Source organism: Sardina pilchardus, chromosome 14 (assembly GCF_963854185.1).
Source record: "Sardina pilchardus chromosome 14, fSarPil1.1, whole genome shotgun sequence".
NCBI classification, from domain to species: domain Eukaryota; kingdom Metazoa; phylum Chordata; class Actinopteri; order Clupeiformes; family Clupeidae; genus Sardina; species Sardina pilchardus.
In genome coordinates this window covers 22,227,204-22,238,913 of record NC_085007.1, presented here as the reverse complement: position 1 = coordinate 22,238,913, position 11,710 = coordinate 22,227,204, and the positions used below count along the sequence as shown (strand labels likewise).

At 40.7% G+C, this 11,710-nt stretch overlaps 1 protein-coding gene across 1 annotated transcript; it reads left to right on the top strand.

Annotated features, from left to right (window-relative positions):
• The first annotated feature begins 1,014 nt into the window (after positions 1-1,014).
• Positions 1,015-11,509, top strand: entpd2b (ectonucleoside triphosphate diphosphohydrolase 2b). The gene is made up of 9 exons (XM_062554710.1): positions 1,015-1,357; positions 5,149-5,266; positions 6,480-6,630; positions 7,187-7,346; positions 7,903-8,130; positions 9,006-9,275; positions 9,519-9,638; positions 10,016-10,150; positions 10,437-11,509. Exons 1-9 carry the CDS (start codon positions 1,241-1,243, stop codon positions 10,644-10,646), a joined length of 1,509 nt encoding a protein of 502 aa, XP_062410694.1. The 5' UTR covers positions 1,015-1,240; the 3' UTR covers positions 10,647-11,509.
• The last annotated feature ends 201 nt before the right edge of the window (positions 11,510-11,710 follow it).

Sequence of the window (11,710 nt, the reverse complement as noted above, 5' to 3'; positions counted from 1 at the left end):
TTTAAGTGAGTAACATTTAATACAGTGAAGAGGAGAGCTAGGAATTACTACTTCATCTGTCAATACCAGCATTACAGGGCCTATGGTCATCATAATCTGTCCATGGTTACACAGGCAAAAGCACTCTCTTGTGACTGAGTAGAACTGCGGTTTTCTCAAGGTCTCATATACTGTAGCCCAATATGCCAAATAGTTAAAAGCATTAAACATGGGATGTATTTTGCAACCTAAACTGAAGCTTGGACGATGACAGCTGAAATTCAAGTAGCCTAGTTGGTCAACATTCCCTAGCTTGTGTTCTGTTGTGCTGTTCCATCTCTGAGCAGGAGCTGGGCCAAGAGTAGCTTGGCAACTGTTATACACTCAGCTCCCACATTTCAGCTCAAGCAAATATGCAATATCTTCAGCCACCTGTTTATGAGTAAAAGTTAAAACAGTGACAGTTAAAAGTAGCCTATACAGCACAGACCCAAGTGAACAAATAAACAACATGTCAACCAGGAAGAGGAGCCCTTTGAGAAGCTGCAGATCACTTGGCTTTTTTTTTTATTATTATTTTTTAATTTAAATCCCATGGTACAGGGACAATTTAGTCTGACACCACCAAGTTCAAATACTGCACAGATCTATCAATTGGCTATGAAGTCCGTTCAGACTGTTGCCTTACTCAGTGAGGCCTGAATAAGAAGTTAGAACGTGAGGTGCAAATTAAGTACCGTCACATCTTAATAGTATGCAAAAGGCTCATGGCCTTTCTGTTACGAGGTGTTACGAGGTGTTTCGGGTCAATTTAACGAATGTGACACTTGAGATAACGTCCTTTACTATATTATTAAACTGATTTTAAAAAAGTTTAGCTGGTGCATTTGTGCGTGTCAAACGCCCCACTCTGATCTCTCCTTTCACCGAGGCATTTTTCCCACAACGTAACGGTAGTCCAGGAGCGCAATTCTCTGAACTGGCTTCGCATTGCCTGTTGCCTAAATGCGTTCGCAAATGACATGGACAGAAAACACAGCATGGATCGACATCAGCAAACATCCGTTAAAAAACGTCATCTCAACTCCGGAAAAGAGTTAAGTGTAGTGGCCGGCAGATGTGTAGCGCAGTCAATTGCCAGAGACGCTCCCTCTGTATTGCGACCCATTTGCCTCGTGTAGGCTATTTACAAGTTAAAATCACGCACATTCAAGAGACTGCCTTGCTTCCATTCATGTAATAAGGGACTCCGACTACACGCATGGGGAACTTGCGATCTAAAATATTACTCCCGGTGGGGCTTCTGCTGCTTGGGATTGTATCCATTCTTTTGCTCACCATTCCGACCAAAGAAATTTACGCGCCTCCACCTGACATGGTAAGTTATTTAACTTCTACACGCCTCCCATTTGAAACTCCTACAACTATCACTTCATGCAATTGCAATTATAACCTACAAACCCAATGCATGCCTTTAAGATACTTCGATGTGTTAATGTAGCCTACATGTTGGCTCTGATATCCTGAACGTGGACTTGACACTGACACTCTAAAAATATATCATGTAACCCATCTGGTGTAGTCCTCTTCAGACCCCCTCCCTCCTCAAGACCTCCTCGGCGTCCTCTGTCGCCTGTGTGTAGACTAAATGTTTTGTTCAAAGGATTACATAAATTGCACCAGCCTGATCTTAATTAATGATTTGGTAAATGTAATATCCGCGACTGTTAATTTGGCTAGACTCGCCAGCCAGATCTATTAAGGGTAGACAATGCGTGACGTTTGCAATCTTCTGCGGCTACTTGCAATTGGACGCAATGTTTATATGTTTTGTAATTAATCACGCGGGTAGACAAACACAGACCACTAATTTCCTACATTTCATAAGGCAATAAATCTTTTTTCATTGTTATTTCTAATCACAACGGTTACATCTTCAATAAGACTGGTGTCATGTCACATGATCATAATTATGTGTTGACATGTGGCTGCTTGTTGATTATTATTGTCACTAGACAGGCAGGCACTGAGAGGCAGGAGAGACCGACTAGCTATTCTATTATCCACTCTCCAATGCTATAAAGTGGAACTCAGGAATAATCTCCTTTGGACTGGGGTTTATAGGCTCTCAGAGGCTTGTGAAAGCTCGACATTCATAGATTTGTTTTTGCCTTCTCTATTTGAATGGCATGCAGTTATGTAAGTGAAGTTGTGTGCCTGTAGTGTTTATTTAGCTCATAAATGAAATTGTGTGTGTGAGTGTAGTTTTGCTTTCTCTTTTGTTATGGTGCCTCTCTTAAACACTGTGTGAACTGTGCACCTTAAGGCAAGTCTTTGTCACCCTGACTATGCAGGTGTTTGTGGTGATGTTCATGGTCACCATTCTGTAGATCTACTGGCAGATAGCCTTGTTGTTTGTGAAAACCTAACTTCTAAGCTCAGTGGCTTGAGTAAGCATGCTGCAGCAAGTCACCGTGATTATGCTACCGAACAGTGACTTGCTGCAGCACCACTCCTTCCTCTGCTCTCACAGTGTGTTTCTGCAGGTTGTTAATGGCATGCAATGTGCATTTAATCTCCTAATCACGGTGCACCTTTGTATTCCCTCTGCATCATGTCAACTGTCATTTCGCACCTCACTGAACTACTCAGATATGACAAGAGAAAGGCTATACAGTAACCATATAGCATAGGAGGGCGGCTGAGATGCTGTGCAAAGGAAGTGGTGAGAATGAGGTTCTCAAGCCAGCATTCTGTAGAACGAAGCAAGTTTGTGTTAGAGGAAAAAAAAGAGTGTGACATACTCTACATTCAGTGGTAGGCCTGAACAATTAAGCATCTTAAACTCTTGCTGTGCTATACTGCTCTTAATGTGAACGAGCTGTTCTTATGTAAAAGGGTCTCACAACCTTTGGTTTGTAAATTAAGTCACAAATTCTCATACACACCTATTGCTCAAGGGCACAAGGGTGGCAGCCGGGGATTAACTAGTCACTCCTAGTCCTTACCTGGAATTTCTGGAATATCATGACATTTTGGAAAGTCTATTCCAGATATTGAAAGTCAAGGGATTTTATCATTTTGGGGGCAAAAGTTATGGAATATCAGCAGATTTTCCAAATATTTTCCACACTGAACTCGTGTATGGTTATTAGCTTTACTGCTCGCGAAGATTCTTGAAAGCTACAGTATGTTGCTTTGAAATCATCGGTCCGCATATTACATATTACATAGATGTACAATTTACCTTCCATGATGTAGGTTTATGGTCACAATGACTCTTCTACCATACATTTCACATTCTCAGGCAGGACATTCTGCACATTTTTACAGTAGCCGTTAGTGTTGTGTGTATGAGTGTAGTGTACTGCGCTTCAATCGACCCAAAAGGATGCATGTTACCCCACTGCTCACTGAGCTCCACTCTATAGTTGCCCTCATCAAATTCAAATCACTACTGTAACTGCTGGCTTAACACGCTTAACTTGCATATGAGATACTTTACCTGTGTTGCGACAGCTCAAACTTTGCTACAATCGTGACCCAGCTAGAGAATAGAATAACCTATTTTTTCCGCTTGATGCTGATTCTGTGCAGAAATACATTGGAAAAAACAGTCGATAGTCATAATTTGTGTTTAAAAAGGGGAAGTAGAGGTTACATGTGGATTACAAAGTAGCAGATATAGGGGGACCACAGCTGAAGTTGTGTCTAAAAGTGAGGAGAAACTGGACAAAATGAGGACACCCTCCAGTTTTTGCTTATGTGGTTTCAGAACTGCTTTATACGTAGGTAATACATGTGGCAACTTTATGATTAGTTCTCAAGAAAAATAAGTTGCTCAATATCAACAATAACAACAAGACTAATGATTAAGTCAGCACCAGTTAGCGGCTACATTCATTGTTTTGCACTATATCACATCACCAAAAGTATTGGTTTTATCAAAAATATTTGTCGGTATTCTTGAACAATAAATGACACACCTGTTAAGTGTTTTGATACAAAATGCGCAGCCATTTTCTTCTCAGCTCTCATTCTACAGACTGTTGTGGGTGCATTTCCTCTATATCATAGGCTATGCAAGTTTACTTATTATTGCACTTCTCAACTGTAGGGGCCCCCAAGAGCAAATCATAGATTAAATAGTTAATATCATCCAATATACAGTATTGGCACACTGATTTATTGTCCGGCCTCTAGTATATTCCCACTGTAGGCTACCTTGATTTTTCTCTTCTTATTTTCAGATGCTTTTTTTGTAAGTTGCTGTAAGCGTCAGCTAAATAAATTCATGTAATATAATATTTTCTTTCCATCTGTTAATGAAGACTGTAAATCATTTATCATATATCACTTTTGCATGTCAATGAATGTCACTGAACTGGCTGAATGTTCGAGCCCAAATCCAACTGGAACATTAGCCCAAATGACACAGTATGGACAATGAATGGAATCAAAGACTGCATGATGTATTGATCATGCTCATCATAGATATATATAGGTATATATATATATATATATATATATATATATATATATATATATATATATGTGTGTGTGTCTATGATGCTCATGGTCCAGGAGTGGTCAAATACATTGTGACTGAGCTCTTATGATTGCCCTTCCCAGAAACAAGTTTTAAAGCAACACTAATGCACTTTTCCTCTGTTGCACGCACACTATTTATCCAGCAAATAACGATTTCCAGACAAGGTACAGTATGTTGCATGATTTTATGAAAGTATGATGTATTGGGACATTAAAGCAAGTCAAATTAGTAGTTTCTTATGTCTTCTTTCATCGAAGCACAGATGACTAAAGACTCTGGTGTGCTTTGTTGACAGAATTTCTGAGTCATGGCTCTTTGCTCTGGGTGTATTATTTGGGAAGAGAGATTGGATTGAGGAGTTGAGGGATCGTGTCTGTCAAGTTGTATCTCTCTCACACACACACACACACACACACACACACACACACACGCACACACAGTAGAACAAAGACATTAGTGTTCAGCAGCTCAAATAACCAGCTCGGTTGACTTCAGTATTAAACAAATAGATACAGATACAAACAGATATCTGGGGTGGAACACTGTTTATGCAAATGTTCTTTGCCCTCTCTTTGCCATTCTCTCTCCCACCTCTTTTCTCTCTCACCCTGTTTTAGTATGGTATTGTGTTGGATGCGGGGTCCTCCCACACATCCATGTACATCTACAAGTGGCCGGCAGATAAACAGAATGACACAGGAGTGGTCAGCCAGCACAGCGAGTGTCACGTCAAAGGTCAGTGGGCCCAAACCTTTTCAGTAGTCCCCTACACACGTTCGAGTTAAGACTATGCAGCAAAACACAAGGCAGATCCAGGATAGGGCTTTTCCCCCCTCTGCCACGGTGACTCAGTTTGGACAACGTAGGACTTGTATGTTTTGTTACTTGTGCTGGCACCTACACAGTACCTGCAGTGGCAGCATTGTCCAACTAACTAGCCTGGACTAGCAAGGAATAATCTGAACCCGTATTGCGAGATCTCATTGGCACAGCACAGGCTCGTGTCAGTCTGTAGCTGGCAGAGCTTCCTGGAATTTCTCCTTATTTTTTCTCATTATCTTTGTTTCTTGCTGTTGATTTCACAACTTCAGATGTTGTCAAAACAAACTCTGTCTCTATGTCTACTTCATATCAACAAACATGAATACCATGTAACCCAACCCAAGGGATCTCCTGTGTCTCTGTGGGTAACACATGAGTTACCGTTGCTGAAACCTGCTGTGGGTTCTCATCTGCAGGAGTCACTGCCATGATATCAGGAACAAACTTCATCAAACAATGAGAATTCCTGTGCAGACCTCAAGTTGTAACTGTCACACAATGATAAGATTGGCACGTTTGCATTTGCAAGGTGTTGGCTACCTGTTTTTAAAAAAAGCGATTCTGTATGACCTTTGACCCAGCGCCGTTCCAGTCAGTAACCATTAGACTGTAAAATGAAGGAGAGAGAAGAGAATGTGCTGCCTAGATCATTAATGGGAATATTTACTTTTAAAAAACGGCTGATGGTGTTGATAAAAATAAAGTGTTGATTACAATAAAGTCCTCTCTGCAATATCTGCAGTGAGGGATTTGCGTATCACTGGAGTTCGTCAACTCTAAAGTACCACATCAATGCAAAGAAATAGTGTTGACATTGAGGGGAGTGTTGTTAATTTATTTTCATTGTGTCCCTTAGGTTATAACTGTGGCCAAAAATGCCTTTCCAAAAAATTGGAAAAAACAAAGCACTTTTGAATTTATTCCCTCAGCATATTAGGTCATATTATAGATTATTATGGCCATTATTTGAACAGTGAAAATAATAATAAAAGATTTGTTGAACTTTAATATCACTAATGCTGATTATTCAATGATTCATTAGATTAAAAATGTAAATTAATTGACTGCCTGTTAATATATAGTGCTTTAAATTAAAATATACTACATGTGTGTTGGACTATCTCAGGAGGGGGAATCTCCAGCTATGCAGGCCAGCTGGGAGCTGCTGGACGCAGTCTGGAGGACTGCCTCAAGACAGCCACAGAGGAAATCCCTAAAGCACGTCATCGGCTCACACCAGTGTACCTGGGTGCAACAGCTGGGATGAGGCTCTTAAAGTATGTGTGTGTGTGTGTGTGTGTGTGTGTGGTGTGTGTGTGTCTGTGTGTCTGTGTGTCTGTGTCTATATGTGTCACTCCAGTTGCTAACATTTTTGCTACTGTTTGTCTTGCTTGTATTGTACTACATCCAAGTTGATCTTGAGTCTCCGAGAACTAGATGTAATGATGAGATCAGGGCTTCCCTAACCTGAGAGAACAAGCTGGAGCAGGCCCCTGCATCAATGAAAATGGATCTCATGGATTCCCCTTAACATTGCCACACACCCCTCTCTGCCATACACAGCAAATCTAGCAACACTACCTCACCTTTTTGGAATGTTCCCTCCCTTTACTCTCACAGCAGTTTATCTGTTTTAGGCTTACAGCGCTGTGAAAAAGTACAAACCGGGAAGGGGGCGAATACTTTTTTAACAGCACTGCATTGTACTACAGTATGTTTGCTTTAGCAAAGGTATGTTTGGTCAGGCTAAGGTGGGGGAAAACGTGTACCTCTCATAGCTCAGTGATTTTCCTCATCAGTCGATTCATGTTTCATTCTCTCTTTCTTCTGCAGCCTCTCCAACCATAATCACTGTGCAAGTGTTCTTGAGGAGGTTGGTCAGAAGATTAAGAGCTATCCCTTTGACTTCAAGGGGGCCGCGATCCTTAGCGGTCAGGAGGAGGGTGCGTACGGCTGGGTCACTGTGAACTATCTCCTGGAGAACTTCATCAAGGTATGGTGCTAGAGAAAGCCACGAGGGTATATCAAGCTCTAGAGATTGAGCAGACATGTCAACATACATTGCAGAGATGAAGTTACTTTCAGTTCAAATGGCGTCTATAGTTCATAGTATACTAGTAGTATACATAGTTCATAGCAGTATACATAGTGTATAGTATGTCAGTTAGTATAGTATACTAGTAGTATACATAGTTCATAGTTCATAGTATACATAGTATACCTCCGTTACTCAGTTACTTCAGGAACCATGCTTAGTATGCTGTGTTAGTCATCCAGTAATCTCACGATAGACTTTGCCATAGAGAGGACACTCTAGCTTCATATTTTTTCCCCCATCTGTGAGTCAATGTGAAACCAGGGCGCTTAACAGCAGACCTTTTAGTGTGTGAGGGCCTCTACTGGCCAAACAAGTCATTGGAGACATTTTAGATTGGTGACTGGTGGAATCCAAACACAACTCTCTACATCTACATTTAACTTGAACTGAAATCAATTTGAGGTGCCCTCACTGTAATTCCAATCCTCCAAACACTGAATCTGTTTTGCAGTATGGATTCGTAGGTCAGTGGTTGAATTCAGCAAAGCCGACCGTCGGGGCACTAGATTTCGGAGGGGCCTCCACCCAGATCACATTTGTGACCCAGGATCATGTGGAGAGCCCTGAGAACCAGATGAAACTGCGACTGTACGGGAAAGACTACAGGCTGTACACCCATAGCTTCTTGTGCTACGGACTCGACCAGATGCTGCTACAGCTCAAGGCCCAAGTTCTGAAGGTGAGGTCACTTCATATTTCAAGGCCTTTGTAAGTGGCGCTCTCTCTCAGTTCCTTATGCCACACAACAAAAAAATCCCCAATTTTTTTTTTTTAATCTTCTGTAAAAATGCTGATAAAAAAATGTATCAGCATACGTAACAAACATCATTTACAGTAGGTGTTCCCTTTGGTGGCTTTTCCCATAAAGTAGTTTCACAGTTAGCGCAGTCTACTCAACTCATCATCAATCAGAAAACCTGTGTTGCTCCTACAGTACACCTGACCATCAATGCACATAATACACATGACTAACACTCCATGGCTAGATTCTAGCTACATTCCATGTAGTATATTATCTAACAAACATCTTACAACAATGAAAATGAATACTGTTCATACATGCATGACATAATGAATGCACATATCAAAGCAAATCAAAAGTAAGAGTCCCCTTTTATAAGTCCAATAGGACAAAAACTCTTTTATCCCCAGTGCAATTCGCTTGCAAAATTTGCACAATTTTGCTCTATTGCACATAAATGGTTGATAGGTTTGATAGGTCATTCTTAACTTGTATCCGTTTGTGACTTTTTTTGCTTCGGGTATGGAGCCTTCTGTGTCCTTTGTATATGTTTTGTTTCTTGTGTCTTTTGTGTATTTTTTGTGTTATTTATGCATACCTGACAGCAAGACAAGTTTCCTTGAGGGAACAATAAAGTAACCTAACCTAAACAATTTCCTAACTAATTTAATATTTTTTGCAAAACAAATGATTTTCTCGAATACAGCCTTGCTTGTTCAATCATTGTTCTGGTGGAAGTACTTTTCTGGTGGCTTTCTAACTGAAACAATGGTGTTCTTCCTCTTTTCTTCCCTGTGTCCTATCCATCACAGTCTCAGGGCTATGCCAGTTCTGTGTCGCACCCCTGCTATCCACAGGGCTATGAGGATCAAATTAAAATGGGAAGTGTGTTTGACTCTCCCTGCACAGTCCCCCTCAAACCTACTCCCTACGACTCAGGAGCAACAGTGACTCTGAGGGGCACGGGCCATTATGATCACTGTCTGGGCAACATGTCTGCGATCTTCAACTTCCAGGACTGTCCATATAGCAAGTGTTCCTTCAATCAGATATTCCAGCCCAACATCAGTGGCAGCTTCTTGGTGAGGTTTGATAAAGTTTGAGGCTGTGATAAAGTGGAGCAGGCAGTCCAATCTCCGAATAGACTTAACTTGTATTCATTTGTAGGGTTATCAGTTTGAGATTTTTTTAAGTCTTCAAAGACTATTTTTGTGTACAGAAAAATACTGGTATTCAATAATTCAATAACAATAGCCTACTGGTATGGATAATTAACATCTCTCCCTTTCTTTCTCTCCTTCTTTCTGATCCAAACCCCTTCTCAGGCGTTCTCTGCGTTCTTCTATGTGCACTCTTTCTTGGAACGCACCACTAAGATAACTGTGAACACTCCAGTTAAACTGGAGGAAGCAACCAGAGCTCTATGTAATATGAGCTTCAAGGAGGTAATGAAGTGTGTGTGTGTGTGTGTGTGTGTGTGTGTGTGTGTGTGTGTGTGTGTAGTGCAGTGTGTATGGAGGCAAGTGAGCATGCCTGGGAGTAAGCTTGCCAAATCAGTCAACATTGCTGTTATTACATCTGCTTTCAGGACTTTAATAAGTACTGCAACACTACCAATCACAATAAGATCATTTTGGTTATGCAGCATTTGCCCTAGGTGTTGTCCTCAGTGCATTAGTCTTAGCCAGGGCTCAAAGTCAAAAAGACATGATGTTGGGCACATGAAGACAACAGCGTTGTACACATGGCAGTAAGAGTGTGCAACATGGGTTATCTTAATTTTCTTTACTCTATCTCATTTTCTTCACTTCTCTTATCCAAGATGCTAAGTATAGCCCCTGATCAAGAATCACGCCTGCAAAGGTACTGTCCTGCCTCTGCGTTCATCAATCTGCTTCTGGTGAAAGGCTATGGCTTTGATGAAGATTCCTTCCCTCAAATTGCCTTCCAAAAAAAGGTCAGTGTGTACAATGTGTGTTTCAGGTGACATACTGTACGATACTTAAAAAAAAGAAACACGATGCTATCTCTAGTAAGCCATATTAAAATCTGGACTCATTTTAGTACCCTGAATGACTTGAGTGAATGACTCATTTCAACTGTAAACAAATGTGAGTGTGTGCAATGATGCTTGTAGTCATTTTCCTTTCAAATTATACTTCAACCACACTGATGTTTTCACTCCATACATATGTGTCTATTTGTTTGTATGCATTGAATAGAAAAACTTTTTCCCCCTCCAGGCAGGAGATACGTCTGTTGGCTGGGCGCTAGGCTACATGTTAAGTCTGAGCAACATGGTGCCAGCGGAGAGTTTGTCACTGAGGAGAGCCCTCCTCCCCGGAGCCTGGATCACCTTAATCGTCCTCTTCGCACTGTTGCTCGTCGCCACCCTGGGGCTGTTAGCCTACCAAGCCCTCCGACAGCAAAAGAAAGCTAGCGATCACTGTTAGATCCCAGCAGTGGATGAATTGATAGATGAATCGATAGATAGATACCTTCTTAATCCTGAAGGGAATATTTGAATCTCAAAGGACATTTTTGAAACAGATTGGACTAGACTTGATCTCACTGATACATTCCAGAACTATTTTATATGGGAATTTGTGTCAAATGTTGTATTGATCAAATGGCAGCTCTAATTACAAATTAATCAAATCCTCTTTTCTTGCTTATAGACTGTAGTTAGGTACATGCCCGTATTAAGGCAGCTGACCTGTGTTGATGACTGAGTGAAATGGCCGAAATACAGAGGTCCACCATCTCAAACCCTGTCACTTTAAAAAGCATTGCATTCTTTTCCATTACAAACAAAATCTGGACAGAGGGTCGTATACAGTAAACTATGATGTGCCACTTATGCACCATTTTCCCCATGCCAGTACAGAATATAGCCTACAAATGGTAGGTGAGGTACTAGGACAGGAAAAGAAGTTGGATGAAGTGTATATGCCATTGGAGCCAATTGTTGAGTCTATCAAGCAAAGACATATAGAGTCAACCAGTGGCTCTAATGGAGATTCTTTGCTACGTGAAGTAAAGAAAGAATCTGGTAATTGATCACCAACTCAGTGATGAGTGGATGGATGGATGGATGGAGGTCACGCTACTCCATCATTGCTTCATAGCTTTTGAGAGTATACGTTTAGATTTGCTGGGTCTCCGCTTTTTGAATAACCGATTTGTATTTGTAACCACTCCTTACCTAAGAATAAGTTTGAACTTGCTTATTAAAGCTGTGTTTTCTATTAGGCTACTTGTTTTTGCACTAAAATCAGGCCTTTAATAAAATGCTTGAAGAGGAGTACTTTCTGGACTCAAAGCTTTGATGTGATCTTTGGATGGAATATTTCAATGCATTTCTGCTTTCATCTAAAGACATCTAATTATGTTCTCGATCATTCCTTTTCAGTTTTGTTCATTCTTAAAGGTACACTATGCAACATCTTTCAGTACATCAATTCGTTTCATACTGTTATATATGATTAAATGAGTCATTACCGGTCAAACAATGTTT